Source organism: Aulonocara sp. 'chitande type north' Nkhata Bay, linkage group LG6 (assembly GCF_057382095.1).
Source record: "Aulonocara sp. 'chitande type north' Nkhata Bay isolate Kocher_YH1m ecotype deep benthic linkage group LG6, A_spYH_male_GT1.1, whole genome shotgun sequence".
Classification (NCBI taxonomy): domain Eukaryota; kingdom Metazoa; phylum Chordata; class Actinopteri; order Cichliformes; family Cichlidae; genus Aulonocara; species Aulonocara sp. 'chitande type north' Nkhata Bay.
The window spans coordinates 9,370,419-9,391,648 of NC_141349.1; the positions used below are offsets into that span (position 1 = coordinate 9,370,419).

The 21,230-nt window shown below is 38.9% G+C and overlaps 1 protein-coding gene across 3 annotated transcripts in view; it reads right to left on the reverse strand.

Annotated features, from left to right (window-relative positions):
* The window catches only part of LOC147327215 (voltage-dependent T-type calcium channel subunit alpha-1I-like), a 179,534-nt gene extending 158,532 nt beyond the window's left edge, over nt 1-21,002 (reverse strand). For 2 of the 3 annotated variants that reach the window (XM_086294861.1, XM_086294863.1), the window contains exons 1-2: nt 20,874-20,966; nt 15,462-15,595 (exon numbers count right to left, since the gene is read on the reverse strand). In XM_086294861.1, coding sequence (XP_086150987.1) covers nt 15,462-15,595; nt 20,874-20,966 — 227 coding nt within the window. Of the gene's footprint in view, nt 1-15,461; nt 15,596-20,873 lie in introns of all 3 variants that reach the window. The other variant, XM_086294862.1, reaches the window with a different exon arrangement.
* Between the last annotated feature and the right edge of the window lie 228 nt (nt 21,003-21,230).

A 21,230-nucleotide genomic window follows, 5' to 3' on the forward strand; every position in this document is an offset into this window, starting at 1 on the left:
TTTGTGATAGACTTGTGAGCTTTCCAGGGTGTACCCTGCCTTGTAACCTATTACTTCAGGGTTATTTCCCAGCAACCAGGATAAAGATAGGGCGACGTTAGTTGTTGTAGATCCATTCAATTTTTATGGTAACCAGACTCTAGACTTTGTTGAACATTATGTAATATGAAGACACCAAGTAGTATTGGGGTAAAAGTTATTGAATAGTGTTGAAATAAAATGACAAAATTGTGAAGGATTAAAATATTCCAAGAGCTCAACTTACTTCATCTAAACATGTTTCAATCGCGTTTTATGAACACAAAATGCACAGGTTTACTGAATATGAAAAAGTTGTGTTGAGTTTCTGCCAAAGCAAAACATTTGTGTGCAACCAATGTCCACTATTGAATCAAGTAAATCCAACATGGCCTTTTTTTCAGTGTATGGCTGCCCATGTAAGCAGGTCATTAGAGTTTATTGACGGCAGGATGCTGTCTGAAGTGTACAGACTGACACTCTCTGCTCAGATTCATCCAAATGCTGCAAAGCCGATCAGACAGCACGTCACAGTGGAAATATATAATGACCCAAAGCATGCTGCAAAAGCAGCCCACGAGTTTCTCAAGGCAAAGAAATGTTTTTTTCTTAAATCAGCCATCTGATCTCTACCGTGTAGAGCTTGCTTTTCAGTTACTGAAGAGAAAACTGAAGGCAGGGAGAGCCACAAACAAGCAACAACTGAAGGCCTGGCACAGTATCTCAAGGAAGGAAACACAACATCGGGTGAAATCAGGTGACCTAGACTCTATTAATTACAAAAATATTCATCCAAGTATTAAAAATAATCCTTATAGGATAGGGCTGTGGCCCCCCCACACTCCCTAGCAGATCGTTACATGGAGAAACCTTTGGAATACAAGCGCGCTGATCCACACAGGTATGCACACGGGTGTTCACTGCTCGTAGACCCAAATTACACCTTTCTTGGCCGCTACTTCGAAGCACATCTGTCCTGCGTGCTGCACAACAACATTGAATATTTAGTATTTACTGCTGTTTACACTTAGCTAGATTAATGCGATGGTGTTGTGTTTAGTATGTTGCTTTGTTTTTGTTTTTTTTTGTCTTTTTTGCTTGTTTTCTATTCCTCTCTCAACAGGTGATCCAGGAGATTTTTATTTCTTTTCTCCCCCCCTTTCTCACTGTCCCTCTCCCCTTCTGTTTTTCCTTTCCTTCCTCTTTCTTTCTCCCTTTCCTATCCCCCCTGAAAATAAAATATAATAAATAATAAAAACAAAGATCGACCAAATGGACCAATACGGCAATGCCACGATGATCCATTTGGCAAAGTAAATCCATTGGGTATCCTTGTTGGTCTTCAGACAACAATTCTGATGGCTAAAGAACCAAATGGGACAGGCAGAAAAAAAAAAAATCCTTATACTTAAAATTAAGTTAATTTGTCCAATTACAATTCAACCTGTGAAAATGGAGGATTTTGTGTTGAAATCATTAGAACTGTGAAACGATTAATGCAACACTTTTGTTAAACCCCTTGGATTAAAGCTTAAGGTTTGCACCTCAGTTACATCTTGTCTGATTTAAAATCCACTGTGGTGCTGCACAGAGGCAAAACTACTGTCAATGTGCACAGAGTCATTGACCTGGTTCTGTATATTTTGCTTCTCAGTACCAGTTGACTGAAAAGCTGTGCACAGGTTTGTTCTCACTTTACACTCAACCCCACAAAGACTTGTGCAAACATGGGTCACTCGAAATGCATGAAATATATGATACTTATGGATTTAAATATGTCAGTCCAGAAGCAGTAATATGGAAGTAAAGTCAACTGTAAAGCATAAACTACAAATATATTAATGATATGCTATCAGCTCTGAACATACATATGTCTGTTTAGAGAGTTGATGCTCTGTGATACAAGATTCACACGATTCATTTACTGTACTCTTTGTGTCAAAAGCTATTGAGGATCATTAGCTCACTAATCACATGAGTCATTTCCAAATTAAACTAATTACAGTATACTGATCTGACGACACCTGTAGCACCAGCTGTGCAGTGTTAATGTGAAAGTGCCTGATTAAAATACGTATAGAGCAGTACCCCTGTTTGTACACTGAAAAAATTGCACATGTACTGAATTAGTATGTCAGGTCATATCATATGACATTATTTGATGTTAATTTGAGCTTGTGTCATTCTCTTTGTGCGCTTTTCTTAGTCTATTATATGATTGGTACAAAATAGAAGCTGCAATGTATACTTTGTGTTAAAAAAATAAGAAATAGCTGCTTTTGTTTCTTAATTCTTTAAAAAAAACACTTTTATTGACTAATGGTTGCAACTAGGTAATAGTGCTAAGTAAATGAGAGCTTTGACTCTTAAGTTATAGGACCATGCTGTGGGTTTTTTCCAGTACATTCTCATTCTATGGGATATTTGGAATTCATGCTATGATATGCTGGGTCTGTGGCAACAGTGATACAGTTTTTACTCAGAGTAAGAGCATTTCGAATGAAAATTCCAACCATATTTCAAAAAAAAAAAAATGTTGTGTCAATAAAAACAGAAAAAACTTTTTCTTCACAACAGAACACAGAACTAAATAAAATCCTTAAACTGAGAAAATGTTCAATTCTAGGAAACAATAAAGCACGGCTCGAAAAAGATTTCCATGTTCTACTGTGAATAAAATATGGGTTTAGAAAATTCACAAAACAATCATTTTACAACATTCTGAGTAGTTTCAGGGACCAACTCTAATACTGTTGGTACCTAAAGCTAACCAAGTCATTTATGGTGTCTAAACTTTATGAACTAGTTTTTGGTGCCTGAAATCCTTTTGGGTGTTTAAGTCTCTCATTCAGCTGTTCGCCTTCACCCCTTTGGCTTTGGGGTGTCTCATCAAAGTCCCACCTAGTCCTTGATAGTTTTCAGAAGGTCAAGTTTAAAGCAAGATCATACATTATACATTACATACCTCCTTATACTAGCTATATCTTAGCGAAGCAAGCTAAAGATGCTAAATAAATGAATGTATAGTTTCTGTAACAAGTGACTGTTCACCCCATGTTTGAGTCCCACCATAGAAATACTAGTTATTTCTCTGCAGAGCATGAAGACAGATTCAGTAAAGAGGAATAGACTGTTTCACAGGTTTGGCAAAGCCTTGATTATATTATCATATGTTCATGAGCATGAACAGAGTAACTAGATTATTTTTGCTCCTCAGCAGCCTTCAATTTAGAAATAGAAACATTCTGATTCCCCTGAAATCAAACTGATATCAAAGAGAAATGATTGATTTTGAACTTAGTTATATTAATGTTAATTAGAACAACCATCACCAAAGTAAAACTTTCAGTTAGCTTACCTGCATGAATACAGCAACAACAACAATAATAATAACAATCAACTGGTCTTGTTTATTGCGACAGTTCATTGGCAAAACTGTTCCTGCGTCACTTCATGTAATCCCAGACTGACTCCATGATGTGGAGATAAGGCCTCTGCGGGGGACAGGCCATCTGTCGCAGCACTTCTTGATGCTGAACAAAGTTCTTCATGACTCTAGCTCTATGTTTGGGGTCATGCTGCAGAAAGGATTTGGGATTAGACGCCTCCCTGATGATACTGTGTGGTGGAAAAGAATCTAAACATCTAAAGCTGCTCAAGCTTGCACACTGTATCGGGTAAATATAATGTAGGAAGCAAACATATTGATAATACAGATAAAAGTGATTTGAGTTTTAATGATTATCGTGAATCTCTTTCCATCGGTGTGAGCTGTATCAACACTAAAACATAAATAAATAACAGTGCACTGGCAAAATCACTCACAATGTCTCAAAAGAGACATGGCATAAAGTTTAAAGCATAGACCCATCTTCCAAACTCAACATATCCCAGTCTGGTAGATGTCTGCAATGAGTTTTATCTGATTAATGGAACCTCACAACCCAACAGCTTTTTTCTTTATACTTGCTGGTTTTTCTATTACTAAGCCACCTGACTCATGTTTGCATCAATAGAAATCCTTGTGAGAAGAAATGAACAACAACAAAAAGCACAAATAGATGAATGAGTATCTCTCTGCAGCACTTTCACTTTGAAATTCTTTCAACAACACTGAACGCTATACCTTTGCCAGTCTTTAGATTTACTGATGGATTGTTGTACTAGAAGAATAGATGCTTGCTTCCTTGGGTGACATGATGTTCCATCACATCATAAAGTTTTTATTGTGTTTATGTAACTGTAAACCCAGGAAAAAAAAAGCTAAGTCATTTTTAAGAGAGAAAAGTTAACAGTGGACAGCTCATATTTCAGTCAAACGAGAGGGCGAACATGTGATATATATGGCATGACTATATGTATAAATATAGTCATGTCAATGCAAATAAGAATCAATTATGGCCTCCCATCTGCTGTGCTTACCAGTGTACGGTTTGCCACCTTTCAGTGTATGTCACGGGGGAGACGGCTGATGTATAATGCAAACATACGCTTGTTACACAGTTTCTAAATCTACTGCATACAAAACAAAGCTTTACATATTTGTAATATGTGAAGTGTGAGAAACAGATGGCAAGACCAAAGAATGGGAAACTTTGTTTAGACAAGTATAATCTGACCATCGTGACACAGCTGTCACTGTAGATGGAGGCTGATGCAAGTATCTCAGGAGCTCCTTCAACTAAAACCAACCACTAAACCATACAAACAACAGCAAATATGTTGCCTAGATGTAAGTGTTATTATGTTAGACAGACATACATTTTATTGACTATATGAAATAGCTATGTTGTACAGATTCCTTTCACAGTATGGTGGTTATGAGACGTCTCTAAACTGCAACAGGTAGGAAACACAAAATCCAGCCTTGGGGCCTCACAAGCTCATTCAGCTCGGTTTGTCCACTATATGGACAAAAGTATTGTGCCACACCTCCTAATCTTTGAATTTAGGTGTTTTCATCCAATTGCATAACTGCATAAAATCAAGCACATAGCCATGCACCGTGCCAGGAAAGGGTCTACCGAATTTGACTGGTAGTATATTAGGATGCAACTCAGGTTGTGAAAATTCTTCCCCGTTAGATATTCCACCATTAACTGTTAGTGGTGCTATTGGCAAGGAACCACCACAACTCAGGAAAAGTCCAGTGTAAGTGAAGCATCAGACCACATAAAGTTATAGAAACTAATCTTCCAGTTCTACCTTAAAGACCAGACAAACTCTAAGCAGTTTGGCAGTCAGTTGGAACATAGGCTCATTAAAACTTCTGGGGCTAATGTCTTAGCAAGTGAAAGTGTGCAGCTTTTTACATCAGGAGATAATCATGCAAACATCTGTAGCTTGAGCAACAGTCACACTACTAAGCAATTAGCAAACTGATGACTTGACAGGAGCATTTCAACTAAGTTTGGAACAACAGTCAAGTAAACCTGCAAGAGCCTGAGAAACATAATGTAAATTCCTTGTTGTCATTCCTCTGATGGGTTTTAAAGAAATGCTTTTAAAGTGTAAAATGTGTAAATTTATGAACCCTGACATTTAGCTTTGATATCTCTTCTTTTTCCCTTGTCGTATCCTCAAAACACAGCATGTTTTTACCTCCTGTCATGCTTCCTTGGCTGACTGCTAGAGACAGATAGAGGACATGGGGCTGAGAGACTAAATGTATCCTGAGAGAGGAGGTACAAAGCTCAGCCTGCGTTCACCGATAACCTCTCTAACATTATCCCTAAAAACACATTATCGCAGAAGGATACGCTCACACTGAAGCATACACTTCACCTCTTACATGGGCCGCGATGGAGAAAATTACAGCTTTAGTAATCCAGTTACATTTAAAGCAGAAATCTAAACAATTTTGGTTAGAAACTCCAGCTTGATTAATGAGGGCTAGGTTGAGGAGGAGAGAAATTATTTTACACTTAAACCACACACTCAATTCCTTAACCTATCAACTGCTAACATCAACTAAACCTGGAAAGGACCCAATCTAGCTCAGCCGAATCAGTCAATACACTCAAATCACAATCATGATCAGTCTGACATTTGTGAGGTGTGCACCCAGCTTTAGTTTTCTACAGACAAACACATTCCTCATGTGAGTGAAAAAAAACTTTAATGCTGAACAATAGACACGAGACAGATGCCATTAAGTCAGTAAAGACAACCTTGTATAATGCTAATGCTAATGCATTCATTTGCTTTAGTGTGTATTTCTTTTATTCTCTCAAACGCTCACTGTCCACTCTGCTTTAGGCAAATGGAATAATGCAGCGTTGCAACGAATTAGGATCAGCGTCACTCATTGGAAGAAATTTTATTACTGCCACCAAGAGCCAAGCTATGTTTTATCACCAAACTTAAGATCTGAGATTTGAGTAAAAACAATGCAGGGAACCACACTTGACATGAGCAAAGCGAGAACACAGTACAACTCAACAAGGAACAAAGACGACTTGAGGCTTTAAATAGATATAGAAAGTAATTAGGTATAGATGACACACTAGAGTGGAAAGACGGAGCCGAAACTAATAAATTAACTTTTAAAGGAATTGAAACCAAACACAAGACAAAAAAGATGGAAAAAGATAACCTAATGCAAGTAACTGACAGAGTTGGGGACTTGACAAAACACAAAAGGATGCTGGGAAAGCTAGACTACAACGCAAGGGATCAAAATAGAAACACTAAACTCACATTACACAGTAGCAGAAGAACAAGAAACAAGGACACTGAACAACAAAACCTGTCAGGTATAAACTATAAAACACTATACAGCATACATGAAGAAGAAAAAGTGCCAAATAAACTCCAATAAACTCAGAATTTAACAGCAGAGAACAAAAATCTCCATGATGGCAATTGATTTATTTTATCTGGTTTCAGAGATAAATTTAGGTTTCATCTGCATAGCAATGAAAATGAAAACTACTGCCTAAGGGAAGTATGTATTCGATAATCCATGACTAACGTTTATGTGTGAAAAAGACTCCCACTCCCACAAATCTATCAGGCCACGACATCATAACCTTCACCAGTACTATTTCTGCACTGTCCTGGCTAAAACTCTTCAAATAAACCATTCCTCTAATCAGCAAGCCTAATCAGAATAAACACAATGTGCCAGATTTAGCTACTAGCTAATTTTCTTCTCCTGTCTCTCAGTAGATAGACTGAAAAATAAAATACAGTGCTCTTAATACGCAGACTTCCATCACCACTTCAGCTCTGCCAGGCCTCAAAGAATAAGGATGAATGGAAAAATGACTAAAAACCAACGCTAGCTTCATAAACTTCACTGTATTCAGCACTATTATATACAGTAATAGGTTTTAAATGTGGCATAGTAGGAGTGAAAGAAGAGGCATCACTGCATGCATGTGCACAAATCAATCTATTATCAATTTGCCCTTCAAAGCCTGCCAACTGGTTTTCACAAGTGAAGAAAGGTTTGCAAGCTTAACTTTAGACACTTTTAAGAGTCGATTTTGTGTTTGAGGAGCTTATTCTTTAGCTTTATATCAATGTACAGAACATTTCCTCATAAAAATACATCTTTTACACAAGATGATTGCCTGCAGCCTTTCACATCACTAATGGAGGCATGTAGTTGGAGCAAGGGGTTATTAAAGAGAGTTTATAAAAAGGCAACTTTTGGACTAATTTTGGCATCTACCAAATCCAAGAGCAGTCAACACACAAAAACATGCAGTTCGAACAATATTCCCTCACTAACTGTGTGCAGGGTTCAGCTCTACAGGCAAGCTAAGCTGAGCCTGGTGTGAGCCTCACACTGCTCCTAATCCCTTCCCTGCAGCTCGCCTACTGTTTGTGTTTGCAGTAAACTAGTTCCCAGGGGTGCAACGTTTTATCATGTCCCCCCTCCTCCTTGTCGCTAAGCACGCTGCATGTGGTGGACGCACGACTAGGGAGTAATTGGTGATGATGGCAGTATCTCTTCCATACCATGCATGCATGAACATTGCGGGCTGATGCAAAGAAATGATGATGAGGCATTGTGTGCTGATTTTTTGGATTTGAGGAAAAAAGGACTAGATCAAATATTAAAAGGAAGCTCGATGGTGGAAGCAGAATCTTCTGTAGCCTCAGGGCCAGTGACTGTAAAGCTGGAAAATCTGGAGAAACTATTTCAGTGAAACCGAATGAAAAATTGGCCCCATTCTCTGAAAGTGAAAATCAAAAAAGGAGAGGATGAATGCAGAGGAAATTAAAAAGCCACAAAAGGAAACTTTATGGCAGAAAGCTACAATTTGACTGAATTTAGCAATTTAAAGTATTAGTGAGCATGATATCTTCAATTATTTGTAAAAAAAATACTTACAATTCCTATAATAGTGTAACTAAAGTACATTAAGTAAGTAGGAAGACTGGCATGCATTAGTAATAGGAACTTTCAACGATATAAGCATGGATTCCAACACAAAGAGAATCAACTTTTTTGTTGTTTTGTACAAATCTTTTGTATTTTGGATTATTTGCTCTTTGGATTATTAATTTTTTGAGAAAGACTATTAAAAAATAAAGACGGTCACACAAAAAATAATTTGGGACCCACAGAAACACAAAAATATAATAAAGGCAGTGGGTATAGGTACAGGTTATTTAGTTTTAAACGTGAACTATTGTTTTCAAGCTGGTCTGTACTCATTGTAACATTTTGAGAAGCTTGTCAAAGTATGACTAACAGGTACAGTTACTCATAATGGAGCTGACAAACTGATGGAACCCATTTTACAAAAGTGATGTGAAGCAGAAACTTTTAACAGGACTCCATGCGGTCCTGGGAAAAACCAAGTACAGCCCATGATTCAGTAACTTGTAGAAGCACTTCCTCAGCAATAAGTTGAAATAATCCTGCCCTGTAAGACTATGTAAGTCTCTCACATCGTTATGCAAGAATTATGGCCCACTGGCGGCCATTCATTTATTCGCAGATCTCTTAAGGTCCCACCAAATCATTTTAGTCCAGCTGAGATTTGTACTTTGACTGGGTCACAGGAACCTTGATTCTTCCTTTTTTGTTTCAAACAGTTTGTTGTTTGTTTGCTGTTTCGTCACATTCGGCACCAGGGTGCATTGTGAGGCCTGAATGCTTCAGATCAGCAAAGTGCCAAGATTTCTGATCACACTTAATCACGTGCAGCTGTTAGGGGCACCTAGCTGTTATATACCTTTGTGAAAACTTCCTATTTAGTGACTGGATCTACTGAAGTTAGGACTTTTAGAGTTTTGAGTCTGCATCCTTAATTATATAGCATTGGCACCGTGTGAATACTGTAATTTAGAATGTACCACCCTGTGGACAGGAAAGTGTAATTAAGCATACTTCAATGTTCTGTGGCCAGTGGTGCCAAAAATACAGACATTCTTTATCAGAATCAGAATGCTACTTTATTAATCTTTAAGGAAATGATGTGGCTTCATTTAAGTAGAAGTGCAGATACCTGTGTTTGAAATACTCAACTAAAAGTTGAAGTGCTAATGCAGTGTCTTTACTCAAGTAAATGTTAAAAAGTACAGGCTATGAAATGTAATCTTAGTAAGAAACTAAAAAGTACTCATTGAAGTACAAGTCTATACCTACATTGTAGAGGGTTAGGATTAGACTCTGCAGTTGGGGAATCCCTACGACTAATCGTGGAGAAAAGAATCACAACTCACAATCATTTCTAATGTGACTGCTGCTCTTTGTGGATTACACAGTGAAATTCAGCAGGAAGCAGATGTTTCAGAGCTCCTTTGTTGATTGCCTCTAAACGCAGTGGCCCTAACTTACAGACAACAGCACGGTTCCAGCTAATTTAACCGGTTAGTATAAACGCTAAGTTCTTGGTTTTTGGAACAAGAACACAGACTAATGTTAATACAATCTGTCAATGTCTACAAAGTCATTGATTTTAACATATTTCAGCACTGTGAGTGTTGTGTTTCTATTCATTCCACTCCCTAAAAACATTGGTCACCCAGATACGTGATTGTGTTTTTGTTGGTCAGCAACAAGGATGTCAAATCTAGTTTTGATGTTTGGACATTCTCCATCCTTAAGGCATCTGTCAAAAGCTTAAGGTTTGTGGATGCAAGATGTTTTTACACAGGTGTCACCAGAAAACCTGTTTCTGTTTTTGAATGGGAATGATCATGGAGGCAGTATGCAGCAAACTAATGGTATATTTACAAATCCTGAGAACATAAAAATAATAGGATACAACTTAATTGCTTCAAACCATGTTAATTACTTTAATTCTTACGTGCTAAGTGATAGCGTGGCACTCCAGCTTTGGAAACGTTCTTCTAGCCAAAGCTTATTTTACTCCTTATTCTGCCATGAACTCTAATTTCTTGCCTTCCACTTGCACTGCCAGTGAAACTGCGAGTCTGAGAGACTCCAATGTTAGGCTCCAATATTATTATTCCTGAAATCTGGGAGAATGATGCACTAATAAACATCGTATGTCGTGTCTTTTGTTTCCTTTTTGTGATAAAATGTCCAGTATTTATCGATTTTTAGTATAGTTTCCTGGCCTAGTTTTTATTTTAATGTATTTTTTTAAATACTAAGCCATGCTGGGTAAACTCTGTATTTACCGCTGTAATCTCCTGTCACTCAGGAACAGCTGTTCTTTCCTTTGGATAGCTGCATTACAGGGTACCCAGGCCAGGACACACTTCTCCTCTTTTTGGTTGTGAATTAACCTTAATAACATACATGTACATAACATGTATTTTTATGAAACTTTGAAGTTGTCCTTGTAAATATTCTCTCAAGTGGATTTTGTGTTATGTCAATTTCCTTGTTTGCTTGGTTGCTTTGATGTTGTCTGAGTTTTGATTTTTCTCAATTTTGTAATAGTATGTTTTCGTAGCCCGGCCTCCAGCTTCTGATGTAATAAAACACTATTGGCTGCCTTAATCAGAGCAGATGACAAGATGCAGTAAAAAAAATAAACTGCTACTTGTCTTTCTGTGTGTATACAGAAACAAATGTCTAACTTTGTACTGTCTGAAATAATGTAAGAAAACCCATAATTAACTGATGGTAACTTGAACTGATAAAGTCAAATGTGAGCCGGAGCCTTATAACTGCTGACCTGAAAACAAAGATCTGGCTTTGCTCAATAGGAACTTTAGGTGCAAGAGCTGATGTAAGCTTAGCATAAATGGAATAGCGTAACAGCTATTAAATCTGAGCGTGTTATTAAATGGTAAACTGACTGAGCACTCAAAGGGTTTTCTACTACATGCTTCATTTACACACACACACACACACACACACACACACACACACACACACACGTATTAATACAAGGACTGTTTCTTTATCGAAGTGCTTCCTAACCTTCATACACGCACTCACACTCATACCGGGAGCATCTTTAGCTTCAATATCTTGCCCAAGAAAACAGGGATTGAACCACCAACCTTTTAGCTAGTATACAACCACGTTTCACCTCCTGAGCTACAGCTGTTTATTAAAAGCTATCATAATTTTTTAATATGTATCACAGCATCAGTCACTTAGAAACCATTATGTCCCACTGTGTCAGGAGATAAGCAGATATTAATCAAATTTTGGCTTCCCATGATTAAATGAACGCAATAGACCAATAGTGACAATGCGTGCTTCATCACATCAAGTTGGTTCCTAAGTCACTGCCTGACAATGAGCATGCACTATATGTGCCAATCACAGCTGTTACCTGCACTATGCACCATGTTTGTTGCTGTAGTCTGTCCTACTAATGCTAAATTAAAAGACAGATACAGCTGAAGGTGAAGAGCTTGTCCTTCGGAATACCGTTCATTGTTTGGAGCTATCCTACCACCTGAAAGCACACTACAAACACACATCCAAGAAAACCAACGCAATGGCTGCTAACAGGAATCACCCAACATCAGCACAGAACTCCACAAATGCGAGCCCGTGTGGCACGTCCGCATATTGATCCATCTCACAAAGATGTACTGAAATCACCAACATAATGGCCAAAGATAAGTATACACTAAATACTCTCAGTAGCAAAGGCTTCAGGAAAAATAGTCACTGGACAAAAGCCATATTATCCCCTCAAGCAATTACTTTTCCAATAGCTGTGCTGTATACAACATGACAAAGAGGGGAATAGAGAGAGATTTTATATTTTGCTTCTAAGAGACCAGGTGATCAGGCCTTCTGTGTGGAGAGATGGTTTTATTAACAGGAGTGTAGCATAATGTAGAAAGTGAAAGTAATACAGAAAATTAATTTTGAGTAAAATCTTGGTACAGTTTTTGTATTTGCCTTTATTTTTATTGTATGAGTTTCACCGACTTTAGGTGAAAAAGCAGGGCTGAAAAAATGTTTACGCACAATTCAACAAATCAACCAATAACTGAGATAAATAATCATGATCTCACTAATGTCCAAAATAATCATAATTTTCATTTTGGCCGTTATCGTATCCGCCTTTAACAACAGATGTCACTATTTGGTAGAGCTGGGCGATATATCGAGTTTTTAAAAAATATCGATATATTTTTATACGAGATATAAGATCTGACAATATCCTTTATATCGATATAGTCTATGTTACGTTATAATTATACTTGTGGAGCCGCAAGTTTGCCTCTCTTTCGTGCACTTCCGTCTCTACGCAACGTTACTCGGCCTTGCCTCTCCTTCACTGAACACAACTCCCCCTCCTCCCCCATCGCTTCACCTGCAGGAAGCGACAAGATGGACACGGCAAATCTCCGTTAACGAGTTACTGCGCATCGCCCCGTGCGTGGGGCTGGACGGCGTCAATGTGTTAGCTAGCTAACCACGCTAACGAGCTAACCACGCTAACGCCATGCAGCCCAGAGGTGCTGCACGGACTAAAATCCTTTCATTTTCTCAAAAGTTGACAGCGCGCCTAATGTATGAATTCTGGTTGTGCTTGATGGCCGCGAACCGATTTTATGCGGAACACGGCGCTCAGCAATCTGTCAAAAATGTTTTAGTACGACTTTGGTAAGCTACGGAGCTGCACCGCTTGATGGATTGTCGGAGGATTACGGCTGAGCCTCGCGGAGTGATACGTACTGTGCTTCAACGTAATATTACCCTACTGTGTATAAGGACCATAAATGGCACCTGTTAAGAGACGTGGTTGCGAAGCGGATTTCAAACTCCAGGCTGTCAGTCACGCAGTACAAGTTGGGAACAGAGCAGCTGTGAAATCTGTCTTTGTTATTGTGCTCAGCGTCTTTTAGTTTACATTTTGACTGCACAATTGTGAGCTTTTTGTTATGCACAAAAACAACATTGTTTTCTTTTATTTATGGAGCATTATTATTTAATAAATGCTCATAATTTATTTTTGAGTAAATTTTATGTACATCTGCTCTATGTTAATAAAAGTGCCTGTGTGACATCTGGGACACAGCTTTGACTAAGAACTCTCTTCTTGTTCTTACTTTATGGCTTTAAAAAAATATATCGAGATATATATCTTATATCGCCAGCCAGCTAAAAAATATCGAGATATGAATTTTGGGTCATATCGCCCAGCCCTACTATTTGGTCTCCGTCAACCATTGTTCTCTAAATATGAGCTGCACGTGCAGTGTAGACATTATGAGCTCTTTATGGCTAAATTCTAAAACCATAAAAGGTAAAGTACAGCAACATTGTATTTCCTGCTGTTGTACCATGTGCTCTGACTCACCCTTTAATAGGTGAAAAAAATAACCAAACTTAAATGTTTGGTGTGAAGCGGACGAGAGGTAAAATGCAACAGCCCTTCCACAGTTCTAGACCAAATTAACTAAATGAACCAGATTTTAAAAACATCCTTAATATTTTTGAAAGAGGCGACAATGTTAACATTACAAACTGTAACTTTCAGACAGGCAGTGTCCTCGTCATGTCCTTTCAAATGCAAACATCTATTCTAAAATTGGCATTTCAGTCAGATCATATTAATAAAAAGACATTACATAATTAGAAAAACAAAACAAAACGCCCCCAACCACAACCTACTAGTGCTGTGCGACACTGCAAATTTTGGTATAAGTCTGTTACCAAGTAAATGCAGAGCCTGTATTGCCAATAGAAATACCAACATTTTTAACCTGTAAAGGCAGCTTATGTAGGAGAGAACAATGTGTCATTCGTGATTCATCATCATCAATTTGCAAATTCTGAACACAATCACAAACAAAACTTTTCAACTTCTCATGTATATTTTAAACTGGGATTTTTTTGGAGATGTAAAATATAAATGTTCCTGTCTCTAAAGCACTTTGGGTCAACTTCTGTTACTGAAATGTTCTACAGGGTATACATCCAAAAAGGTTCACCAGGGTGCAGCACATCATGAACTTAGAGGACAGACACAAAGTATCGATCCTGTCACGTTAGTATCGATCCGATACCAGTATCAGTGTTGGTATCAATACTACTGGATCGACTGGCCCACCTCTACCACCAGTGCTCCAAGAAACTGAGCAATTCACTGCGATTAAAAGAGAAACATTATAGATGGTCATAACAAGGGATTTAACTAAGCTGCAGAGAGTGGGAAATCACTACTAATGAGACAAGTGAACAAAATTATACTTGGTACACTGGAGTGGGTTAGGATTAGCATCAGGAGTCGGTAATCCCTTAGTTGCACAAAAGCTCAGTAGAGTTAACAAAAAAAGCACACACACATTTAATGGCTGAGTTTGTCCAAAGAAAAATATTTCATACCTTTTTTTTTTTTTTACCATTTAAAGGTATCCCTTCGAGACATCAGTAACCCTGACAGAATTTGTGGCTGGGTAATTTCAGCTCATTCAATAGGTTCCATTAAGATGATTAGCTCAGCTGAGTCGCATCATCACTGTGTTACTGCCAGTCACGTCCCAAGTGAGAGCCAGTTACTATCCACACGTTAATACCCACTGCCATGTTACATTTGTAACACCGACTTGATTGGCTACGCATCGCAGCACAGTGGATTGTGAATTGTAGAGGAAGACAAAAAAGGATGAGCCAAAAAGGGATTTGGAACCTGGCCTTTAAACAGAAGCGAAACAGAATTGACCATAATTAAATATTTGAACTTTCGAATAATTCAAACACTCTCTGTGTGAGAGCTCCAGTTTAAATGTGGAATGAAACATTTACAAGTTATATTAGCAGACCGAAGAGGAACAGTGAAAATTACTGAAAAAGAATCAGCTAATGTTTAAGTGTAGCCCTTTGGGTGTATTTAATTAGCATTACACTGACCCACAATGCATGAGTTCATACTTTCCCTTTATTATTTTTTTACATTTTATTTATTTGTTTTTGTTGTTCATGTTATAGCTGTCAAGACATGTGTTTGGGAGAAAACCCTTCAGCGCTCCCACCCGTGTGAGTCTCCTGATGTGGAAAGAGGAGTCAGATAAATGGAACAGAAGGTCCTCACCCTGCCATGACGATAAAGAAATCCAGCCTGTTCCACGTGTCCCCGAGGTAACAGCGTCGACCAAAGATCCCCAGAGCGATCATTTTTACAACCATCTCCATAGCAAAGAAGATGTAGATGAACGCATCGAAGGCCTGACAGAAAAGAAACAGAGATATGAGGTGTTAATAAGGGAAAACATAAGGAAAAACGTCATTTCTGGCTGCTTTTGGCAGCAGGAATGATGAATCATTGTTGGGATGGAAACAAAAAGATCACAGAGAGAGACGTCTGTTAAATTTAGCGTGCAAAAGTGAAACTAACTGACTTTAATCATCGTTTGAACTCACAATTATTATTTTTTTTGCTTGTTTTTTTAAGTTTCATGGAAACGGTGACCAGGAGAATCGTCATTTCTTTATAGGTTTAACACTGAAAAACGGATTACATTAAATAAATAATGCATGTGTGTGAAAAGGCCTTGCATCTCATAGACAAGCAGATGCAAATGTACACACACACACACACACATGCACGGATAAATAAATAAAACCACTTGGCAAATGCCTGTTTAGTTTTCTGTCTTCATTTATGTTGGAAGTGATAGCAGAGCTGTACATTTTAATTTTTTCAGAAATCCCTCAGTCAGAACATGGTATATCATGTTTAGGTGGAAACTAGCGAGCTAACTTCCTGCTAACTTCTAACTCTGCTAAATTTAATAGATTCTGTTTTCATGGATGTTAAACTTATTTGTTACACCTGGTGAAGCAGCAACTCTGATCATTTTATTAAAGATGAAAGAATTTAGGCAGTTTTTAACTCACAGTGTGCAGTAGGGTTGCCAACTCCCTGAAAAATAAATAAGGGACACCTCGTGGCCAGGGCTGGGCGACCCAGTTGTCTTCACCCTTCCCAGTGTGGTGAATTTTCTAGCTCTTTTTTTGTGTGTGAAATTATTTTTTTTAACCATTTGACTTGAATTTGATTTAAGTAGATGTGTATTCTTTGTGATATGAACACATGTGAAACAAATGATCATTTAGCCATTTATTTTTAGCTCAAAATGACAACATTAACACATAAAACAGGTCTCCTTCTTAAACAGAAGCCTGTCATGCTTAACTTTTGAGAATATAAGTAAATCTTTCTTTAAAAGAACTCTGTCCTGCTTAACTTAAAATAATAGAAAACAATAGAAAGAAAAACATTCTTGTAACAGTGCACATTTAGTGCATTTAGTACAATTGGCTTCAGTTGAGGTATTATTTCAGCTTTTCTAATGCTAATCAGCTGCTCCTGTTTGTAAACCCACTTGCTCCCATGATTACGCATCTTAACTCATCATCATTATTCATCTATGTATTACTTTTATGTATTAGTCATCTATTTGTTGTAATCATCTATTCTTGCAGTTGTTTATTACACAAAATAAATTATATTATCACACTTCTGGCCACATAGCGCTGATATTCACTGCACATGCCCATATTAACTTTTTCCAGCCAGGTGTTTTCCTTTTCCCATTCTTCCCTTTCTCTGAGGGGAACAAACATTGCTGCGCTAATGCTGGGCTTACACTGTGCGGTTTTAGGCCCATTTTGAGCCGATTTTTGAGTGATCGGACCGATTTTGGCCTTCATCGTGCATCGTGTAGTATACGTGGGGTAACGAGAAGTGATTAACACCTCACGACCAGCTCCCGATCATCAATCGCTCGTGAGCCGCTCACACTGCTCGCGCGCAAACACGTAAACGCCGTGAAAAAGACGGAGCAGCACGGCTGTGCAGCGTGTGATCTGGACACAAGCGACGGAGGCACAACTTGGAGAACTTTGGAAAGCTCATCCGAGCCTTTTCGATGTGGCATCACAAAATTATCATGACCACAACAACCGTGAAAACAGTTGGATTTACACTGCTGCTCAATCACAGCTGCCCGATCAATGTTTTTCATTAGCAATTTAGCAAAGTTGATGGTGGTGGTGTGCGTGTCTGTGTGAGTGTAAGACGGAGAGAGAGAGAGCGCGACAGATTTTCTGTTATAACCTTCATTTTATGGAGGCACAGTGGGAGCACTCAGGTCGCATCAGAGCATCGGGTGGTATAGTGTGAGACCTGCATCGTGACCTACCAACTTCTAACCCCTGCGAGTCAATCGTGCAGTTTGAGCAGGAGCTGAATAACGTGACTGAAAAAAATTGCACAGTGTTTGCCCAGCTTTAGGTTTACTGTCGTCCGAGACTTGCACCGCAGTGTCTGCGTTTGTTTCCCTGTTGGCCATGCTTCTTGTTGTGGTCATTTGTTGTCTTCCGGTATTTTCTCCGTAAGCGACCTTTCCTCGACCAATGAGATGAGTGGTAATCTGAATTGTCATACTCGTAAGTGTGCTGTCAGCTCATTGGTCACAAAGCAGGAGAGGGGCTGGGAATTATGTTTTCAAACAAAGTGTTAATTCCATAAACATTTATAGACTACTTTTGATTCTCACTGTATTACGGGACAAAGTGCGTCCCTTATTAGCTCAATACGGGACGTGTACTTTTGTTTCGAAATACGGGACGATTCCGTATTTTAAGGGACGGTTGGCAACCCTAGTGTGCAGTGTTCGTTTGACTTTGAGACCTGAACAGACGGAGTTTAGGACCCAGATCACTCCGCGAGTCTCCTGACTACAGTAGCCGTAATGCTCCCACAATCCATCAAGCGGTGCAGCTTCTTGCTTACCAAAGTCACACTAAAACATGTTTTGACAGATGTTTGAGCGCCGTGTACCACATAAAATCGGTTCGAGGTCAGCAAGCACAACCAGAATTCATACATAAGGCGCACTGTCATTTTTTGAGAAAATTTAAGGATCTTAAGTGCGCCTTATAGTGTGGAAAATACAGTATATCAACACTACATGTAGAAAAATTGAAGTTAAGGTTCCAACTAGATTTATTTTGACACAAATTATAAACACAGTTTAGGCTTTATGTCTACAATTGAATAAACTCATCTATTCATTTTGTGCTAAATGATTTATCACTTCTTCTACAATCCTCCATTAATTGGTTCCAGGTCCATAACTTTTACCATAACAGGCAGTAAAACTCAATATCAATGAATTTTGTTGTATTTTGGTTTGCTTTAGCAACAGCTCTAAAGATCCATTATACAGTACATATTTCCTCTAAATGTAACATGCCTAATGTACAAGCACAAATTTAACAGATTTCCTGATGAATGAGACATACTGTTTGTCTGCACACAGTAAGACTTTTGATGATGTTGTGTGTGAAAAGCAAACTGATGGCAGCAAAGACGCTTCTTCCATGACATCATCCAAATGCCGTCAAGCTCAAATCAACAGGTTTCCTTAAAAGGTGAAGTAATGGAAAACGATTATTCTGCGCAGTAATCAGAGGTAAGCCTCACGTCGAAATCCTCACACCTCACATAGCTTTTATCAAGCATCTAATAAAAAAAGAAAAGAAAAACACACTTAAACAAATCCAAGAATTCAGCTCGTCGATGCTGTTGTGTGCAAAAAGCCTAGATTAGCTGGAGCTCCTTTCTGTTCATACTGGGGGATTAGAGACAAACTGACACGCTCAGTGTTGCCTGTAATTTGATTTTCAGAGCGACGTACTGCAAGCGACGTGATCCAAATCTGAACCATTAAGGTGGATCTTTGTTTCCTGACTTGTTTGCTGCTGAAAACATGCATCCTATTTAGTGCAGGTATGCCAGACCAGCTTACTAATGAGGAGTGGTCAGACTTTCCAACCTTGACCTTTGCTGGAAAGATGGATGTGGTGCTACCTTCGGTAATGTTTGCTAACCCAAGGGAGACTTTAGCAAATGGTGAAAAGCACTTATGTCTCGTGCCATTTCTGCAACTCTCTAAAACATCTGACTTTATTTTTTCATTCCCCTCCCCGAACCCCCAGTGTAGAAGTTTGCTATGTCACACCTCTGTCTTTCTAAATGGAGGGACAGTAACTGCGTGTGTTTATGTAAGTGTGTAAAAACTGCAGATAGTCAGATTAACAGCAACAGCATTTTGTCTCTATCCTGAGTGAAGACGACTTTGATGCTGCATGAGTAAATCCCCATTTTCCTCGTCCACACTTAAACGCAAAAACTGAGTTTTTAAAAATCTCCATTTTCAGTGATCGATAACGCCGTTTACGTGTGGATGAAAGGCCCAAACAAATAGAAAAATCTGCGTTTTCAAAAAATTCCAAAGAGAGGAGGGGTAGCTCAACACTTTTGCACAACAATGGACTTGCACTCATCCATCATCCAACAATGCCTGCTAGTGGCCACCTAAGCCTCCAAAGGTCTCTCAGCCCACATTTGTTAGAGCTTATAGATTTCGCTGCTGAGCCAGCATGGAGATCATGTTATTGAACAGTAGATTTTCTGAGAGCAGCGTATTGACTGTGGGGCTGTAGCCCACTAAATCCATGCTCATACTGAATAGGGTCTATAGATACTTGGAGGAGAAATTCTATTAGATCCAACTCAACAACCCCCCCACCCCCCCACAGACACTTGAATCAATCTACTGTGTGCGTCTACGTTTGCTGCTATGCTATATGATGTGTGCAGCGCCTCGTGTGCATTGCGTGTGATTCAGCAAGCTCTTTGCCCCGGCAGATGGAAGGCATATGCGCGCAGGCTCTAGCACAGATGTTATACCCACTCGAGCCACCTTTGACATAAGTGAGAAGAGATTCGGTGTCCTGCCAAATGATAAGTGAAGCTGCAGAGGTGCCATACATGACAGAGTCATGCTCGCTGCAGCATAAAGACCGCAAGCTAGCAGTGAGTCAGTGCAAGCAGGTACAGTGCCCAGCATGGGGGGAAGAAGAGCATGATGGGCAAATGAGGTAAGGTTGGGATAAAGCTGAGTTTGGATGTATCAGTGTGTGTTTCTATCTTCTTTTCTGCAATATGACCGTGCGATTCGAATCAAATATACAGAACATAAACCAGTCTAACTGGTCCCTTTGACTTTTAGGACCCTTTAAAGAGGTCCCTCAACACCTGTAGCTCATACATCACTTTAAAAGGAATATTTATGTTATCAGAGGGATTTTCCTGGCTCAGAATGGACCTCATGAGAGAGACTATGCATCTAAACACAACTCGTCTCCAAGCAGCAAAAGAAAAGAGTCTGTATTGCTTTACTTAACAGACGTCTATGGGATCAAACATATTTTTATCAGAACCACATGTTCATGTGTCCATAGGAAGTAGAATTCATATGAAATGATTGCATAAAAACAAAATAGCACACACACACACACACACACACACACACACACACACACACACACACACACACAAGGCACTGTTAAGAGCACACATACAGTTTCCTTTGAGACTATATGGGATGTTGCTACAAGCTAGGGGTGGATTTCGTGCACGTTTGCGTTGTACCTGTAGTATCTGGCATCGGTCTGAGGAGCAGTCGATGTTCTCACAGGGTTGGTACATTCCCAGGGTAACACAGTTCAAAAGGATCACCATCATACTCACACGTTCGAACCATGTAGAGACACATCTGGTTAAGGAGAACTCCTCACAAAGGGAAAGCCAAGACTTTATGTTCCGGTGAAGGGAAAATGGGTCATTCGTACTTTAAACAAAAGAAACTCTATGAAGACACCTCATTTAAAAAATGATGAGAGAATAGAAACAAATAACAAAAGTAACCCTTTCTGCTAACTCAGTTCTCCAGCTACTAACCTCTTAACGCCAAGTGTGTCATGTACATACATGACTTTTTTTTACTTT